This window comes from Perca fluviatilis, chromosome 11 (assembly GCF_010015445.1).
Source record: "Perca fluviatilis chromosome 11, GENO_Pfluv_1.0, whole genome shotgun sequence".
Taxonomy (NCBI): Eukaryota; Metazoa; Chordata; class Actinopteri; order Perciformes; family Percidae; genus Perca; species Perca fluviatilis.
Genome location: NC_053122.1, coordinates 1,274,120 through 1,295,297, shown reverse-complemented (window position 1 = coordinate 1,295,297; position 21,178 = coordinate 1,274,120). Strand labels below are relative to the sequence as shown.

The 21,178-nt window shown below is 40.8% G+C and overlaps 1 protein-coding gene across 1 annotated transcript in view; it reads right to left on the bottom strand.

The window, feature by feature from the left end:
* Positions 1 to 7,498: 7,498 nt before the first annotated feature.
* Positions 7,499 to 21,178, bottom strand: part of pex5lb (peroxisomal biogenesis factor 5-like b) — a 61,750-nt gene continuing 48,070 nt past the window's right edge. Inside the window, exons 9-14 of the mRNA XM_039817012.1 lie at positions 19,433 to 19,576; positions 18,895 to 18,956; positions 16,574 to 16,810; positions 15,920 to 16,085; positions 9,424 to 9,581; positions 7,499 to 8,304 (exon numbers count right to left, since the gene is read on the bottom strand). Coding sequence (XP_039672946.1) covers positions 8,106 to 8,304; positions 9,424 to 9,581; positions 15,920 to 16,085; positions 16,574 to 16,810; positions 18,895 to 18,956; positions 19,433 to 19,576 — 966 coding nt within the window. The 3' untranslated portion in view covers positions 7,499 to 8,105. The remainder of the gene's footprint in view (positions 8,305 to 9,423; positions 9,582 to 15,919; positions 16,086 to 16,573; positions 16,811 to 18,894; positions 18,957 to 19,432; positions 19,577 to 21,178) is intronic.

Here is a 21,178-nt window from a genome sequence, read left to right as displayed (position 1 = left end):
CTGCTGGACCTGCTGGACCTCACACAGAAACATGACTGATCTTCAGTTAGAGCAGCTGTTAGAATAATCTCTGTAACACCATTAAAGACACACTTCACAAGTCGGTTCAGTGTGCTCGTGTCATTATTATTATTATTATTTAATTTTAATTTTAATTTTAATTTTAATTTTTAATTTTAATTTTAATTTTATATTATTATATGATTATTATTATTTTATTTTTATTTTATTTAATGTTATTATTATTTTATTATTATTATTATTATATGATTATTATTTTATTTTTATTTTTATTATTTATTATTATTTTATTATTATTAGTTGTAGTAGTATATTATTATTATTATTTTTATTTTTATTATTTTATTTTATTATTATTACAAACATGTTCAAATGTTGAGGTACTTGAGTCATTTCTCCTCACACCACTTTCTACTTCTACACGTTTTCCTTGTTTCTTTCCGACGTTTCCGATGTTCTTTCTCTACGTGTTTTTATGGGGGTTTTCTAGGTTTTTGTCGCTTTTTCCAATGTTTTCCGGCATTTTTTTGTCGTTTTGTTTGTGCTTTTTTTGTAGGTTTTTTTGGGTCTCTTTCCCTACATTTTTGTTGTTTTTTTCTGCATTTTAAAATGTTTTTTTTAGCTTTATCCAACAAGAGGCGCTAGAATGTAACTGAGTACATTTACTTGAGTACTGTAACAAAAGGACCTCGCAATTTGCCACAATCGTGTCCGAAGAACGGCGCCCTGCCGTGGTTTCACTTGTAAACTCATCAGATAATGGTTAGTGGTGTGTGTGTGTGTGTGTCTGTGTGTGTCTGTCTCTCTGTGTGTGTGTGTGTGTCTCTGTGTGTCTGTTTGTGCCTGTGTGTGTGTGTTGTGTGTGTGTGTTTCTGTCTGTATGTGTGTGTATGTGTGTGTTTCTGTCTGTTTGTGTGTGTGTGTGTGTTGTGTGTGTATGTCTGTGTTTCTGTGTTTCTGTGTGTGTGTGTGTGTGTGTGTGTGTGTGTGTGTGTGTGTGTGTGTGTGTGTGTGTGTGTGTGTGTGTGTGTGTGTGTGTGTGTGTGTGTGTGTGTGTGAGAGAGGCCTGAGATGTGTGTGTGTTCTGGAGATCTTGTGTGTTTAGAAGAACGGGATAATTTCCTCTTTTTTTTTGCCAGCAGGTTTTTATTAGTTTTACATTTTTGGGAGAAAACCAAATGTAAGAAAGTAGAATCCTAAAGAAGACAGAGTCCTACATGCATATACATCTCTCTCCCTTCTCCTCACACGCTGTAATAAATCAACATACTGTAATAAATCAACATATTGTAATAAATCAAAATAAATAAAGTCTCTGGATTCTGAAGGATTCAGCAGCTTTTAAAACACAGGTCACAAAGTTCAAAGAAAAATCTGAATATTCAGCATCAATAAAACAACAGAGAAATGAAGGGAAATGAGAGCTAAAAAGGAGGAATAAAATCAAGACAGAAGACCCAGAACACAGCAGAGAGAAGACAAACTAGGCATAGAAATATAAGCACTAAAAACATGAAACAAAATCAAGAAACTACAACGAATATCCAACAGGTTTAGAGAAGTGATTTCATATCGTCGAGTGATTCAGCAAGTGGAGTTTTTTTAAAGGTAATGTTTTGGGTATTTTAGCCTTTAATAGACAGGCCAGCTGTAGACAGGATAGGGAGGAGAGAGGGGGGGTAGACATGCAGCAAATGGCTGCAGGTCAGACCTGAACCCTGAGCCGCAGCGTTGAGGACTGAGCCTCTGCATATGGGCGCCTGGTCTACCAGGTGAGCTACCCAGGCGCCCGGCGAGTGGAGGGTTTTTATCTGGCACACAGACCCAGGATCAGCTTTCTTTGTTCCTCCCTCCGTCAGACTCCAGGCATTGTTGTTGTTGTTGTTGTTGTTGTAATACTCATCTCAGCCACAAGGAGCACATATATATCACATATACACTAAGAAATATCGCAGTATTAACAGCTTTATGTCTGTATATCTTAGCAGAAAGAGTTGCATTTCAGGGGGTTTTTAGATCTCAAATTGTATAATTTGTGCTCCGACATCAGTAGTTCAGAGACCTGTTGGTATCATTAGCAACCAGACACACACACACACACACACACACACACACACACACACACACACACACACACACACACACACACGCAAGCACAAACACACATACATACATACATACACACACATACACACACACGCACGCACCCACAAACACACATACACACAGATACACACACACAGACACACAATCACAGACACACACACGCACCCACACAAACACACATACATACACACACATACACACACACAGATACACACACAGACACACACACAAACACACACACAGACACACACCAGCCCCCTTACGTAGCTCCAGAGGAAGCTGTGTGTGGAGCCTCCTCAGAATGATTAAACAGCCTTTATGTAGACACCTTCAAGTGACCAACTATTCTAGCAACGATGACGCAGCGATTAGTGACGGTTCTCTCCGACCAATCAGCAGTCTGCAGGTTTCCACGTCACCTTTTGGTCTCGCCTCAGCTCGCTGGGAGCCTCGACTGAGGCGTTACTAAATAAAGTACCTGTTGGCAGGTATACCAGGGGCTTTTTATCAGAACGGACAAACTTTAAAAGGAGAGTAGAGTAGAGCCAAGGGGGGGTAAGCTTCGCTTCAGAACTGGAACCTCCTATGGCGCCATTCTGATGCTACCGAGCCATCACCTCCCGTTAGCATCCCATTGACTCCCATTCATTCTGATGCTACCGAGCCATCACCTCCCGTTAGCATCCCATTGACTCCCATTCATTCTGACGCTACCAAGCCATCACCTCCCGTTAGCATCCCACTGACTCCCATTCATTCTGATGCTACCTAGCCATTACCTCCCGTTAGCATCCCATTGACTCCCATTCATTCTGGCGTCACTCTGACAGAGAATAACTTTACATCTGAAGCGTTTAAAGACTCTATTTGTCTGTTGTTTATTTCTAAAGAAACACGACAATGTATAAAAGGCTCCATTACCTTGTAGCTCACGTTATGGCTCCGTAGCAGACGCTTTTATAACAACAGGCTAACGATTGGGTCATAACCACGAGACTTACTGTCACACAGTAGAGGAATTACCGTATAGTACAGGAGAAGCTCACAGGCAGTTTGGACTTCCATTATCTGTTTAGGTTTAATGACTAATGTTAACTAGCATGTTAGTGATCAGTAATTAGCCTGTGCCTATGTTATCTCCTTACATATACCTACGCTCTCCGTCTCTGTAACATTGGGAATGATTGAGATTTCTCTCGGCACAGCTACCAGAAGACTTCACACTTTCAGACAGGTTGCTCACGTCACATCTACGTCTTCAAGCTCAGTTGGAGGCTGCTCAGTAAAGCAAGAGATCACCGGAAAAGAGACTTCTAACATCCTTCACTGGTCTCTGTCCAGAGACACGGGGTCTCTTGGTCCATTATATATATACTGTCTATGAGTAGAGCTGGTACCACGGCCATACTGAATCATGGGAAAATACATGAGTACTTGTGTGTTTGGAACACGGTGAACTCGTCGCTGAACTCCTGTGGCCAATATTAGTATTACAACAACAAACTGGCTGTTTTCACAGACATCTGTGTATGTGTTCATGTTCCAGCTGGTTGTTGTTGTTAACCCTCAGCTTGTCTTTGACCTGTCGTCATGGTTTCTAGAGCAGAAATTATTTAGGTTTCTTTCAACCAAAAGTTACACGGACGGTTCCATGAAGCGCTCTTTACAGGATCAGTTCACTACTGTCATTCATACTTTCTGGTTGTCCCAAAACAGCAGTCAAAGTTTGCAGCGTTGCGACTCCAAGACAATCCAAGGATTTTTTTAAATTTTTTAATTGCGGTGCATCGATTAAAAACAATAAAAGAAATAAACTTAAAAACACACATGACATTTCGCTTGCTCCTTCTCTGTGCTGTAGCCAAACGTTTGACCGCTGAGCTGGTTGAGTCCTCGCAGCCACATACCAGATGAGAAATTCTTCTTTGTTTAGTAGAAAAGCGGTTGGCAGACATTCAGGACATTAAGGGTGTCTGATTAAATGTGGAGTTGCAACAGACTTGTGCAGATAAGTTTTTCTTTAATATTTCATATATCAGGACAGTCTGAAACCATCTGAAGGACTTGGAGACGCCCTGAACAAACCAACTTTATAAGAGAGTTATAAACAGGAAGTTCCTACAGGAAGCTAAAGGGTTGTGCCGTTATATTGCCAAGAATTCTTCCTGCAGGCGTCGTGGTCGTCATCGGGGGTGTAGTGCTGCCGGAGCAACGCGCCGACACTTGTTCCTCCATATGAAGAAAGAACAACTTTGACCTTTTGCATAATCTATTTTTAAAAAACGTCATAGTTTTTGGAGCGCTTGAAGCTCCAACAATCATTCAAGTTATCGTATGTCATGCACAAGAGCCAATCAGAACAATGGAAAGTCTACGTTATCTGTTAAGGAGTTTGCACACTGCTCCAACAAATACCAACAAACAGCTGTTGGCAACTGCCAGTTGGTAGTCTTTCCAACTGCCAGTCCCCACTGCCCAGACAGTAACAGACAAGACTGACTTTTGTCCCCTAGTCCTACCTTTTCTTATTTGAGTTTTGGTTTAATATAACATGGATGAAGTGGAGACCTTGTTGAGTGTGGCCAGAGTAGTTCTGGTCTACCTGGCCGGTAACGCTGCTAGCCGTGTACAGGAGAGACGGCAACCAAGACGAGCCAGGAGGAGACTGTGGTGGAAACCTTGGATATCACGACATGCAAAACATGGTGTCTATCCTAAAGAACTTTACTCAGAAAATTCTCCAGCTTTTGCCAATTTTGCCCGTTTTGCTCCTCAAGCTTTTGAGGAATTACTCACTATGGTTACTCCACTAATCGGCAGAAAAAAACAATTTTAGAGACAACATTTCAAGCTGTTAGAATGATGCCATTTGTTGGAAAATGGGAGACATTGGTCCGACATTCTGCAACTCCACCAGACCAGACTGGACATGTCAGACTCTACCAACTCCACCAGACCAGACTGGACATGTCACACTCTACCAACTCCACCAGACCAGACTGGACATGTCCAACTCTACCAACTCCACCAGACCAGACTGGACATGTCAAACTCTACCAACTCCACCAGACCAGACTGGACATGTCAAACTCTACCAACTCCACCAGACCAGACTGGACATGTCAAACTCTACCAACTCCACCAGACCAGACTGGACATGTCACACTCTACCAACTCCACCCAGACCAGACTGGACATGTCAAACTCTACCACTCCACCAGACCAGACTGGACATGTCACACTCTACCAACTCCACCAGACCAGACTGGACATGTCAAACTCTACCAACTCCACCAGACCAGACTGGACATGTCACACTCTACCAACTCCACCAGACCAGACTGGACATGTCCAACTCTACCAACTCCACCAGACCAGACTGGACATGTCACACTCTACCAACTCCACCCAACAAACGCCAGCAAACACAGACAGCCGGCACACACTGACCCACCTGTTGGAGTTTGTTGGCGTGTGTTGGAGCAGTGTGCAAGGTCCCTAAGCAACATTTAAGGTGCGCCGATTGATTCACGACGTCAACTCGTGCATCGAGTAACACGCAAGAAAACATTCCACCTTAAAAGTTGCTGTGACGGCAGCCTTCCAGCTACACAGTCTGTAGCTAACTATGTACTAGTAGGGCTGTACTAGTACTAGTAATACACAGTCTGTAGCTAACTATGTACTAGTAGGGCTGTACTAGTACTAGTAATACACAGTCTGTAGCTAACTATGTACTAGTAGGGCTGTACTAGTACTAGTAATACACAGTCTGTAGCTAACTATGTACTAGTAGGGCTGTACTAGTACTAGTAATACACAGTCTGTAGCTAACTATGTACTAGAGGCTTGCAAAAGTATTTCTAGCCTTTGAACTTTTCCACATTTTGTCACGTTACACCCACAAATGTAAATGTATTTTTTGGGGATTTTCTTCACTCTAACAAACCTCTGAGGCCTTCACAGAACAGCTGGATTTACCTGTTCTACCTGAGATTAGATTGGACTCTATTCACTAATTAGGGGACTTCTGAAGGCAGTTGGTTGCACTGGATTTTATTTAGGGCTATCAGAGTAAAGTACTTTTCCATGCCACACTTTTCAGTTTTTTTTATTCGTAAAGAAATTTGAAAACCATGCATAATTTTCCTTCCACTTCACAGCCATGCGCCGCTTTGTGTCGGTCTATCACATAAAATCCCGATAAAACACATTTACGTTTGTGGTTGTATTGTAAGAAAATGAAAAGTTCAAGGAGTAGGAAAACTTTTTCAAGCCTCTGTATCCATTCAATGATCCTCAATCCTATATAATAGACGCAAAGAAAGGGAAAATATGGTCAGTAAGATGCCTCTTTATTTTAGATTCCCCACTCTATATTCTATATATAATCTTTTTGTTAAAAAGAACAGTTTTTTTTTTTAAAGTCTAACCCGAACGCTTTTTTTTAGTTTATATACATGTGTTAAATAGATATATATTGTCTCGTACTGACTGCTGACCCCTGAATTGAATAGAAGTGGTACCGTGACAGACTTTCAGACATCAGTAAATATCATATCCTTGTCCAAAGAATCACTAGAATATCCGTGAGACTTGTGAGTTACATTCCTATTAACTAGTAAGATTAAAAAGGCAGCCTTTCATTATGTTGTTCTAGTTGACTAATGCAGTGTTTCTCAAATGGGGGTACGTGTCCCCCTAGGGGTCTTCTGGAGGAGTGCAGGGGGTATGTGTCCCCCTAAGGGTACTCTGGAGGACTGCAGGGGGTACGTGTCCCCCTAGTGGTACTCTGGAGGACTGCAGGGGGTACATGTCCCCCTAGGGGTCCTCTGGAGGACAGCAGGGGGTACGTGTCCCCCTAAGGGTACTTTGGAGGACTGCAGGTGGTACGTGTCACCCTAGGGGTACTTTGGAGGACTGCAGGTGGTACGTGTCACCCTAGGGGTACTTTGGAGGACTGCAGGTGGTACGTGTCACCCTAGGGGTACTTTGGAGGACTGCAGGTGGTACGTGTCCCCCTAGAGGTACTTTGTAGGACCGCAGGTGGTACGTGTCACCCTAGGGGTACTTTGGAGGACTGCAGGTGGTACGTGTCACCCTAGGGGTACTCTGGAGGACCGCAGGGGGTACGTGTCCCCCTAGGGGTCCTCTGGAGGACAGCAGGGGGTACGTGTCCCCCTAAGGGTACATTGGAGGACTGCAGGTGGTACGTGTCCCCCTAAGGGTACTTTGGAGGACTGCAGGTGGTACGTGTCCCCCTAGGGGTACTCTGGAGGACAGCAGGGGGTACGTGTCACCCTAGGGGTACTCTGGAGGACCACAGGGGGTACGTGTCCCCCTAGGGGTCCTCTGGAGGACAGCAGGGGGTACGTGTCCCCCTAGGGGTACTTTGGAGGACTGCAGGTGGTACGTGTCACCATAGGGGTACTTTGGAGGACTGCAGGTGGTATGTGTCTCCCTAGGGGCACTCTAGAGGACTGCAGGGGGGTACGTGTCCCCCTAGGGGTACTCTGGAGGACTGCAAGGGTACGTGTCCCCCTAGTGGTACTCTGGAGGACTGCAGGGGGTACGCCCCCACTTTTGTCACCCTGGTGTTGCCTTCCTTCTTTCTACTGTGTTTTTCCAGGTTTTTGTCTCCTTTCTCCATCATCATCTAAATGTGTTCCAGGTCCAAGGCTGTTGTTTAGTAAATGGCTGACAGCGCTGTATTCTTCCTCTCTACAGAGACTGGTTAGGGGGTACATGGCTTAAAAACACTGTTCAAAGGGGGACATTATTGAAAACAGCTTGTAGAACCAGTGGACTCATGTGTAGGACCAGCGGTTACGTAACCTTCCAATGGAGCCACGACTTTACGAAGCTCTCCGGTCAACGACAAACAGCACTACACCCCCGGTGGCCATCTCTTTGGTTTCGACCCAAACTGTCCACCTCCAGCGGGACTCCACCGTTCCCCGGGAGACGCCTCCGGTCCGTCAGACGTCGGCCACGTCGAACGCCCGCATCAGCAGGTCCAGATCGCCGGCGCTGGCGGCCTGGAACAGCTCGGGCCGGTCCAGCATGGAGACGGCGATGCGCAGGGCGGCCCAGATGTTAGCCGACATCTGCTGATGGCTGCAGCGCTGGCTCCGCCGCTGCTGGTTCAGAGCCGTCAGGAAGTTACTGACCGCCTCCCTGCAGGACGCACAACATCTCCCGTTAGCACGCCGGGAGCTAACGCTACACATGCACGTTCAACGGTCTTAAAGTCTTTAAATCTGAGTAGTAGTAGTTAGGGGTGTAAGAAAAAAATCAATACACTTGAGTATCACCATATTTTATTTAGCAGTACTATATTGATTTTCAAAAATGCAATATTGATTTATTCATTTAGTTTTTTAGTTTAAGTGCAAAAATATTCATGTAAGACAGTGGTTCACATCCATGTTGTGTTTAAACCCCCTACTGCTAAATGGCTATGCTGAGACAAACCACTAGTGTCCTCACCTAACAGTGCCTAGCAGGGCCTAACAGTGTCTAACAGTGCCTAACAGTGCCTAGCAGGGCCTAACAGTGCCTAATATTGCCTAACAGTGCCTAACAGTGCCTAGTAGGGCCTAACAGTGCCTAGCAGTGCCTAGCAGTGCCTAGCAGGGCCTAACAGTGCCTAATATTGCCTAACAGTGCCTAGCAGTGCCTAACAGTGCCTAACAGTGCCTAATATTGCCTAACAGTGCCTAGCAGTGCCTAACAGTGCCTAGTAGGGTCTAGCAGGGCCTAGCAGGGCCTAACAGTGCCTAACGGTGCCTAGCAGGGGCTAGCTGTGCCTAGCTGTGCCTAGCAGTGCCTGACTTTTTGCTAGAAGCTAACAACATAGCTATGGCTGAACTTTGGCCTACTTTAGCATAAACATTAGCTCACTAAGAACCTGGGAACCACAATCCCAAACTGTCAGTTTGATTTTCTGTGTACTGAATTGTTTACCTAAAGTAAACTTCTTAGACATTTATGAACATCATGTCTTTTTTTAATTATTATTTTTACTAAAATTACACTTAAAAAGAATCCCAATACATACAGCCTTACGCACAGTATCGAAATATATTGCAATATATTGAATCGTGACCCATGTATCGTGATACGTATCTTATCACCAGATTCTTGTCGATACACAGTCCTAGTAGTAGTAGCTGACGATAGGGTCAACAGCTTCGGTCTGGTCCAGTATTCTCTGTGTTTTAACCCCCTCTGGTCCAGTACTCTCTGTGTTTTAACCCCCCCTCTGGTCCTGTACTCTCTGTATCCTGTGATTACCTGTGAGCCCCCAGGTTGATGCAGCTGATCCCCAGGTTGTATCTGGACCGGATGAATCCAGGCTGCAGCTCCAGAGCTCTGCCGTACGCCTCCACCGCCTCCTCACTGCGGTCTCCGTTGGCCAGCGTGGCGCCCAGACGGTTCCACAGCAGGTAGTCCTGAACAGGACCGCACTGACCGTTAAAGCTGTCACCATCACATACTATACCACGACTTTTATAACTTCTTTAACATACTATACCACGACTTTTATAACTTCTTTAACATACTATACTACGAGTTTTATAACTTCTTTAACATACTATACTACGACTTTTATAACTTCTTTAACATACTATACCACGACTTTTATAACTTCTTTAACATACTATACTACGACTTTTATAACTTCTTTAACATACTATACCACGAGTTTTATAACTTCTTTAACATACTATACTACGACTTTTATAACTTCTTTAACATACTATACTACGACTTTTATAACTTCTTTAACATACTATACCACCGACTTTTATAACTTCTTTAACATACTATACTACTCTAATTTTATAACTTGTAACATACTATACCTCACGTAATTTCTTTTATAACTTCTTTAACATACTATACTACGTTTAGTTTTATAACTTCTTTAACATACTATATCACGACTTTTATAACTTCTTTAACATACTATACTATAAATTTTTTGGACATACTTTTATAACTTTTTAACATACTATACTACGACTTTATAACTTCTTTAACATACTATACCATGACTTTTATAACTTCTTTTGACATACTATACCACTTTTGACTTTATAACTTACTTTTGACATACTATACTAAGACTTTTATAACTTTGACATACTATACCATTACTTTTATAACTTTTTAACATATTTTTAGCTTTTTTTGGACATACTATACTATGACGTTTCTTGGACATACTATACTATGACTTTTTTTGGACATGCTATACTAAGACGTGTTTTGGACATATTATACTATGACGTTTTTTGGACATACTATACTATGACTTTTTTTGGACATACTATACTATGACTTTTTTGGACATACTATACTATGACGTTTTTTGGACATACTATACTATGACTTTTTTTGGACATGCTATACTAGGACGTGTTTTGGACATGCTATACTATGACTTTTTTGGACATACTATACTATGACTTTTTTTGGACATGCTATACTATGACTTTTTTTGGACATACTATACTATGACTTTTTTGGACATGCTATACTATGACTTTTTTTGGACATATTATACTATGACTTTTTTGGACATACTATACTATGACTTTTTTTGGACATGCTATACTATGACTTTTTTTGGACATACTATACTATGACTTTTTTGGACATGCTATACTATGACTTTTTTTGGACATATTATACTATGACTTTTTTGGACATACTATACTATGACTTTTTTGGACATGCTATACTATGACTTTTTTGGACATATTACTAATACTATGACTTTTTTGGACATGCTATACTATGACTTTTTGGACATACTATACTATGACTTTTTGGACATACTATACCTATGACTTTTTTTGGACATACTATACTATGACTTTTTGGACATATTATACTATGACGTTTTTTGGACATACTATACTATGACTTTTTTGGACATACTATACTATGACTTTTTTGGACATACTATACTATGACGTTTTTTGGACATATTATACTATGACTTTTTTTGGACATATTATACTATGACTTTTTTTGGACATACTATACTATGACTTTTTTGGACATACTATACTATGACTTTTTTTGGACATATTATACTATGACTTTTTTTGGACATATTATACTATGACTTTTTTTGGACATACTATACTATGACTTTTTTTGGACATACTATACTATGACGTTTTTTGGACATATTATACTATGACTTTTTGGACATTATTATACCATGACTTTTTGGACATACTATACTATGACTTTTTGGACATATTATACTATGACTTTTTTGGACATACTATACACAATACGTAATGACTTTTGGACATATTATACTATGCACTTTTTGGACATACTATACTATGACTTTTGGACATATTACTATACTATGACTTTTTGGACATATTATACTATGACGTTTTTTGGACATACTATACTATGACTTTTTGGACATACTATACTGCGGATTTTTTGGACATACTATACTATGACTTTTTTTGGACATACTATACTATGACTTTTTTGGACATATTATACTATGACTTTTTTTGGACATACTATACTATGACTTTTTTGGACATACTATACTATACTATGACGTTTTTTGGACATACTATACTATGACTTTTTTTGGACATACTATACTATGACTTTTTTGGACATATTATACTATGACTTTTTTGGACATACTATACTATGACTTTTTTTGGACATATTATACTATGACTTTTTTGGACATACTATACTATGACTTTTTTGGACATACTATACTATGACTTTTTGGACATACTATAGACTTTTTTGGACATATTATACTATGACTTTTTGGACATACTATACTATGACTTTTTTGAACATACTATACTATGACTTTTTGGACATACTATACTATGACTTTTTTGGACATACTATACTGACTTTTGGTATATTATACTATACTGTTTTGACTACTATATCTGCTTTTTTGGACATACTATAATACTATGATTTTTTGGACATACTATACTATGACTTTTTTGGACATATTATACTATGACTTTTTTGGACATACTATACTATGACTTTTTTGGACATATTATACTATGACTTTTTTGGACATACTATACTATGACTTTTTTGGACATACTATACTATGACTTTTTTTGGACATACTATACCATGACTTTTTTGGACATATTATACTATGACTTTTTTGGACATACTATACTATGACTTTTTTGGACATACTATACTATGACTTTTTTTGGACATACTATACCATGACTTTTTGGACATATTATACTATGACTTTTTTGGACATACTATACTAGCACTTTTTGGACATATTATATACTATGACTTTTTGGACATACTATACTATGACTTTTTTTGGACATACTATTACTTTTTTTTGGTTTCATTTTCTTTTAGACCTCTTTTGCATACTATAACTTTTTTGACATAATCTATTTTGTTTTGACATCATTTAACTGTCTTTTTGGACATATTATACTATCCTTTTTTGGACCTATACTATGTCTTTTTGGACATACTTCCTTGCTTTTTGGACATACTATACTATGACTTTTTTGAACATACTATACTCATGACTTTTTGGACATATTATAACTAATTTTGGACATACTACACTATGACTTTTTTGGACATAATCTATACCACTTTGGACATACAATACTACATGACTTTTTGGACATACTATACTATGACTTTTTTGGACATACTATACTATAACTTTTTTGGATATACTCTACTGACTTTTTTTGGACATACTATACCATGACTTTTTTGGACATACTATACTATGACTTTTTTGGACATATTATACTATGACTTTTTTGGACATACTATACTATGACTTTTTTTGGACATACTATACTACGACTTTATTTTGGACATATTATACTACGACTTATTTGGACATATTATACTATGACTTTTTTGGACATACTATACTATGACTTTTTTGGACATACTATACTATGACTTTTTTGGACATACTATACTATACTATGATGTTTTTTGGACATATTATACTATGACGTTTTTTGGACATATTATACTATGACTTTTTTTGGACATATTATACTATGACTTTTTTTGGACATACTATACTATGACTTTTTTTGGACATACTATACTATGACTTTTTTTGGACATACTATACCATGACTTTTTTGGACATACTATACTATGACCTTTTTTGGACATACTATACTATAACCTTTTTGGACATACTATACTATGACTTTTTTTGGACATACTATACTATGACCTTTTTTGGACATACTATACCATGACTTTTTTGGACATACTATACTATAACCTTTTTGGACATACTATACTACAACTTTTTCATGGCACTCAACGGCAACATAATAAGTTTGTAAATGAAACCACAAGTGACACACTTCAAAAGATAATTTCATAGCATAAGAGATAAATGCTACAAATATATATTTTTTTTCTTAAATTACTAACACACTTCACAGAGATTCTGTATCAAATGTGATTGTGATTATGATAAAAATGTTTTATTAAATTCAGGTAATGTTTTAATACACGCTGATTTTCCATTATATGGATGTAAAGTTGCTGTTTTCATCCTAGGTGGTTTTAAAAATGTCTTAAAAATCTGCTAAAAACACCAATAAAAAGAGTTTGGAAACTTAAAAAGTGTGGCAGGCGCACATATACGGAGAGGTTTATGCCTTGACGCAGAGGTCCAGGGTTCAAATCTGACCTGTGATTATTTACTGCATGTCTCCCCCCCCTCCCTTTCTCTCTCTCTCTCTCCCTCTCTCTCTCTCTCTCCCCTTTCTCACCTAGCTGTCCTGTCAAAAAATAAAGGCAGAAAAAACTAAAATAATGTCTTAAAAAGTCTTAAATTTAACTTGGAGAACCCTGGAGGGAGTCTCCTTTAAATAAGTGCTGTGTGGTGGGTGAAGAATGGTTAACGTGGATCCATCCATCTTCATCATCCTCTCCAGGGTGAGGTCGGTGGGGCAGCAGCTCCAGCAGGGGACCCCAAACTTCCCTTTGTTTTGTTTGTATTTATTGTTAATTCTTAAAAATGTTAAATATGGTTGTTTGTGTATGTAAAAACCACGTAGGGTGACTAGTGTGGCAATAAACTTCTTTCTGATTCTAATTATGGTGATCTAATGTCTCCACCAAGTCCTGGGTCTTCCCCGAAAACGCCACCAAAGTGATGCATCTGTGACCGGCTTGTTTATTTTCAGTAATTTTACTTTTTCTCGCGAATGCATCGAGGATTTTGTTTGATTTTCATGCTCGGTTCATTGGCAAGGTTCAGTGGTTAGATGTAGCAGCGCATTTTGTCATCTCTCCGCTGTGTTTTGTTTTTTTATACGGGGTTGGAGTCTGGCGTGGTGCCTGGTGACCGGAGGATGCCATGGTGACTGGAGGATGCCATGGTGACCGGAGGATGCCATGGTGACCGGAGGATGCCATGGTGACCGGAGGATGCAAGTTAAGTTTACCGCAGTAGCCCACAGCCCACTAGGACTATCAACCCACAATAACTTCATGCATATAGGCTACATCTGCTGGAGTAAGGATGAGGAAATACTTAATAAGTAGGGCTGCTCCCTCTTAGTGGATTAGTGGAATAATCGGTGGTTCTGGTCTTAGTCAGCTTAGATCTCTTTAGTCCATTAGTCATGTCTGATGCTGTTTTCATGCTGAATGACTTATTTCCAAGAAACGTACGAGCTCATCTCTGGTAAACACAAGAATTAAAGTGGTGCTTTTAGCATGACTCTTTGTGGAGAAACTCAGATTTACAGATCTGTCGATTAAATCAACTAATCCATGTTAGTCGATTGAAGTTCTTCAATCAAGCACAGCCCTAATAATAAGTGAACTTTACCGGCTATGGGGGAGCTGTGCACCTTCTGCGGAGCTTCTGTGCCAACGCGACATTCTCCGACGCCCAAAGTACGCCCACCAAGGATCTTGTCGCAACAAAATCCAGCTACATGGCTCGCAAGAATGGCAATATATTCCCCTGTCTCTGGACTGTTGATCGCGGTCCTTTAAAGCCTGATGGACCAGTTGACCGTACTGTGCTTGCCTGTCTGCCCAGATCGGATATGCAGTCAGTCAACATAACATAAGATCCCTCACCGGCAGGGCTTCTCTCGTCGGGGACTTGGTTGTGGACCGTGGACTGGACTTTCTGTGCCTCGTGGAGGCGAGGCGGCAGAGAGATGATTTCTTCCACCTGAACCAAGCAGTCCTGCATGCATGGATTTGTTTACATCTGTAAACCCCGCTCATCTGGGAGGGGAGGTGGTCTCGCACTGCTCTATCATGAGAACTGGAGGTTTACACCCCTACCCGCTCACTGAGATCCCCAACAGGCCTACTGCAGGGCCCTAGTGGGAACCTCATCACCTTAATGAGATGACTATCATTTGAATGTCCTTTTTTGTTTGTGAAGTGACCTTGGGTGTCATGAAAGGCGCTTTAAATAACATGTATTATTATTATTATTGTTATTGTTATTATTGACTGAATGAGTTCCCTGTGTTTATCTGTCATATTTTCATGGCTCTTTGTCAGAAATGCATTATCATCATTTTAGTTTATGACCGTGAAATAAATGTTTGTTTCCTTGCCTTGAGGAGAACATAAGACATAGTATATATAATATGTTGAAACAAATCATAGTATAGTATGTTGAAAAAAGTTTTAAAAAAGTCATAGTATACTATGACTTTTTTATGACTTTTTTATGACTTTTGAAAAAAGTAAAGTGTGCTACCTGTGGTCTGACGGACAGCGCTGCGCTGAACGCCTCCACAGCTTTGTTGAAGTCCGAGCCGAGGTTGAAGAGGACTCCGAGTCCGGTCTGCAGGTCTGGATCCACACAGTCCAGATTCAACAGAGCCGCTTCCTGGAAGAGAAACAGCACGTCCTGCAGCTCAGAGCTACACACACACACACACACACACACACACACACACACACACACACACACACACACACACACACACACACACACACAAAACAAGAGACACAGAGAGAGAGACAGACGCACCACATACACACACACACACACACACACAAACACACACACACACACACACACAGAGAGACACAGACATGCACGCACACACACACACACACACACACACAGGCACGCATGCACAAACGCCAGACACAAAGAGACACACAGAGAGAGAGACAGACACGCACACACACACATAGGCACGCATACACACACACACACAGAGAGAGACACAGACACGCATGCACACACACACACAGAGAGACACAGAAAGAGAGAGACACACACACACACACACTCTGTTAGAAAGGTGAGAAGTTACTTTAGTTTGACATAATTAAATAAAAAACATTACAGGATGATTTATATTCCCATTTAAAGAGATGTTCTGATAGGCCGTGTGGTTACCTGGCAGGTGTGGAGGTGTTGTGGGGGCCCCTGGAGGTGTTGTGGGAGACCCTGCGTGGCGTGGCCGGGGAACCCTGTAGCGGGCTGCTGCGGTCCAGAGCCAGGTGTTTGTAGCGGGGGTTGTGGCTGATCCAGCGGCGCAGAGCGTCACACGCCTCCCGCTGCATGCCGCTGTTGGTGAAGCTGACGGCGAGCGCCATGAGAGCCGGAAGGTTGTTGGGGCGGAGCTCCAGACACCTACGGCAGGGGGTACACGTTAGCTTAGCATCAGTTAACACAGGGTACAGTATTAGGGGACCACTAAGGCCTATATAAAAGAGACTTCAGATACAGTATTAGGGACCACTAAGGTCTATATAAAAGAGACTTCAGATACAGTATTAGGGGACCACTAAGGTCTATATAAAAGAGACTTCAGATACAGTATTAGGGACCACTAAGGTCTATATAAAAGAGACTTCAGATACAGTATTAGGGGACCACTAAGGCCTATATAAAAGAGACTTCAGATACAGTATTAGGGGACCACTAAGGTCTATATAAAAGAGACTTCAGATACGTATTAGGGGAACACTAAGGCCAAAAAAGGCCTATATAAAAGAGTTCAGATACAGTATTAGGGGACCACTAAGGTCTATATAAAAGAGACTTCAGATACAGTATTAGGGGACCACTAAGGTCTATATAAAAGAGACTTCAGATACAGTATTAGAGGACCACTAAGGTCTATATAAAAGAGACTTCAGGTACAGTATTAGGGGACCACTAAGGTCTATATAAAAGAGACTTCAGATACAGTATTAGGGACCACTAAGGTCTATATAAAAGAGACTTCAGATACAGTATTAAGGGGACCACTAAGGTCTATATAAAAGAGACTTCAGATACAGTATTAGGGGACCACTAAGGTCTATATAAAAGAGACTTCAGATACAGTATTAGGGGACCACTAAGGTCTATATAAAAGAGACTTCAGATACAGTATTAGGGGCCCACTAAGGTCTATATAAAAGAGACTTCAGATACAGTATTAGGGGACCACTAAGGTCTATATAAAAGAGACTTCAGATACAGTATTAGGGGACCACTAAGGTCTATATAAAAGAGACTTCAGATACAGTATTAGGGGACCACTAAGGTCTATATAAAAGAGACTTCAGATACAGTATTAGGGGACCACTAAGGCCTATATAAAAGAGACTTCAGATACAGTATTAGGGGACCACTAAGGTCTATATAAAAGAGACTTCAGATACAGTATTAGGGGACCACTAAGGTCTATACAGTATTAGGGGACCACTAAGGTCTATATAAAAGAGACTTCAGATACAGTATTAGGGGACCACTAAGGTCTATATAAAAGAGACTTCAGATACAGTATTAGGGGACCACTAAGGTCTATATAAAAGAGACTTCAGATACAGTATTAGAGGACCACTTAAGGTCTATATAAAAGAGACTTCAGATACAGTGTTAGGGGACCACTAAGGTCTATATAAAAGAGACTTCAGATACAGTATTAGGGGACCACTAAGGTCTATATAAAAGAGACTTCAGATACAGTATTAGGGGACCACTAAGGTCTATATAAAAGAGACTTCAGATACAGTGTTAGGGGACCACTAAGGTCTATATAAAAGAGACTTCAGATACAGTATTAGGGGACCACTAAGGTCTATATAAAAGAGACTTCAGATACAGTATTAGGGGACCACTAAGGTCTATATAAAAGAGACTTCAGATACAGTATTAGGGGACCACTAAGGTCTATATAAAAGAGACTTCAGATACAGTATTAGGGGACCACTAAGGCCTATATAAAAGAGACTTCAGATACAGTATTAGGGACCACTAAGGTCTATATAAAGAGACTTCAGATACAGTATTAGGGGACCACTAAGGCCTATATAAAAGAGACTTCAGATACAGTATTAGGGGACCACTAAGGCCTATATAAAGAGACTTCAGATACAGTATTAGGGGACCACTGAGGTCTATATCAAAGAGACTTCAGATACAGTATTAGGGGACCACTAAGGTCTATATAAAAGAAACTTCAGATACAGTATTAGGGGACCACTAAGGTCTATATAAAAGAAACTTCAGATACAGTATTAGGGGACCACTAAGGTCTATATAAAAGAGACTTCAGATACAGTATTAGGGAACCACTAAGGTCTATATAAAAGAGCATCCAAAAAGCACCATGTCATGGGACCTTTAATGAAAGTCCTCTCTTGAGGACGAGCCCCCGTATCTCAGTGCGATTACCTTGAGGATTTGACACTATAAATAAAGTTGAATTGAAGTGGAAGTCTGACCTCTGCAGCGACACGATGGCGGCCTGTTCGTTCTCGTTCTCAGCCTGAGTCGCCCCATTTCCCTTTTTAAAAGTGTGTAAGTATCATCAGAAAAAAATTAGTATTAATTATTAAATAAAAAAAAAAAAGAAAAAAAAAGGAAAGCACACACACACACACACAAAAAACACACACACACACACACACACACACACACACACACACACACACACACACACACACAGACACACAGTTTTGTGTTTAATGGTCTAATCATGTCAGCTGGACTTGTATACATTGTTGGCTAGTTTACTTTAGAATAAAACATCAGATTTTATAAACGTGTGTGTGTGTGTGTGTGTGTGTGTGTGTGTGTGTGTGTGTGTGTGTGTGTGTGTGTGTGTGTGTGTGTGTGTGTGTATAAAGTACAAGTCCCTCAACATTTGGTACTGGAGTACATGCACTCAGTTACATTCAAGCACTGCTACAAACACACAGAGAAGAGTGTAACTTCCAGCAGTGCATCATGAGAACTAAATAATGTGTTAGAAAACGTGACCTCAGAGTCCTGTGGGTCCTGCAGGATGGCGGCCTCCAGCAGCAGCACGGCGGCGTTCAGGTCTCCCTCCCGAGCCTTCTCCTGACCCTCGGCGAAGGCGCTGGGCGCGTCCCGATACGGGTTGTTGGCGTTGAAGAAGTAGCCCTGCAGAGACACACAGCGGCAGACATCAGACCACCTAAACCTGCGGGCAGGGCTGGGTATCGATCAAAATCTTTCCATCCGGTGCCAATTTCGATACCTCAGTTTCCATGCCGGTTCCTAACGATACTTTTTTTGACACCATATGTTTTAAAATTTCAACATCAACAAAAATACATTAAACACAAAGCTTTTATTTTCCACCTTAATTGTAAATCAAAACAGTTATCAGAATAAAAAAATCCTGGTAACACTGCTCACTCAGAGGAACATTAATAAAAGTGCCTTGCCTTGCAAGCTCAGCCTGTCAGTCAGTCATCAGGGCAGAGAAACCACCGTTGTGCCTGCTGGTCTAAGAGGAAGGGTAAAGTCACCAGCACCACGACCGCTTTCGGCTCGCCATTAATATCACCTCGCCATTAATATCCATAGATTAATATCATATCGCAGCAAATGCTGTCTGGGTCAAGTTATGAAAAACTGTAACCACACTAGAAACCAACCGGGACTCTGTGACTTCAACAACACTGCAGACAGTTTACTCTGTCCACACCTCTCCTTGTGTGTGTGTGTGTGTGTGTGTGTGTGTGTGTGTGTGTGTGTGTGTGTGTGTGTGTGTGTGTGTGTGTGTGTGTGTTGGTCGGAGCTCCGCTCTGTGTCAGTATGCAGAGAGGATAGATAAGCTTGGGCTTACGCGCTCAGACGCTTTTGGAACCGAAATTTGGCACCGAAAGATAAAGATAGAGTATTTTTTTCGATACCATAAAAGTATCTATGTTCGGTACCCAGCCCTACCTGCGGGAGTTCCCCAGGGCTCTTTCACAGGACTCCTTCAGAACTAAATTACACAAAGATTTTTTTTTTTTAATTACAGCAACTTGTTTCACAGCCTGAATATGAAAACTCTCTCTGCTTCTTCTGAGGGAATTTCTGAGTCTCAGAGTCGGCAAATCTGCCAAATTCTGTACGAGTGATAGCCTGACTAGCGCCAAAGTTACAAAAGTGTCGAAAAAGACAACCAAAACATTGAAAAAAAAAGTTAATTTTGACCCCAAAATAAATACTCACTCATGTACCTGTGTACTTATCTCGTTATAAGTGTTCATTGTCTTCTGTGCAGTATTTCAAATTGTATTTTATGTCATTTCTAAACTGTATGTATTTCTAATGTATTTTTTTATCCAGCCCTGCTTCCCTTTCCCTGAGTGGCTATGCCACTTGTCAGGCCGCCACTGTAAATAGGAACCTGTTCTGTTGGCTCAATCTGAGGGGCGGTATAAACTGTTGTCTCTGCACGCAATAGGATAGCGCTCCAACCAATCAGAGCAACGCTAGCTGATAGATTAAACTTTAAACTCTGAACACATCTTCCTTTTTAAAGAATGACTTCAGAGCCGTTCTTTGTTCTTTTCTCAAAGAAAAGCTGAACTCCAAGTCTTCAGAAGACCTCTGTTCACCAGCAGCAGCAGCAGCAGCCATAAGCCCCGCCCACCCACTCTATACACGATGTGATTGGCCTGACCAGAGTTTGGTTTTTCCAGCTCGCAAGCCAACGGAGAGTTGCTAGACGAGCCTGGCAGCAGATTACATTTGCTGCCTCTAGGA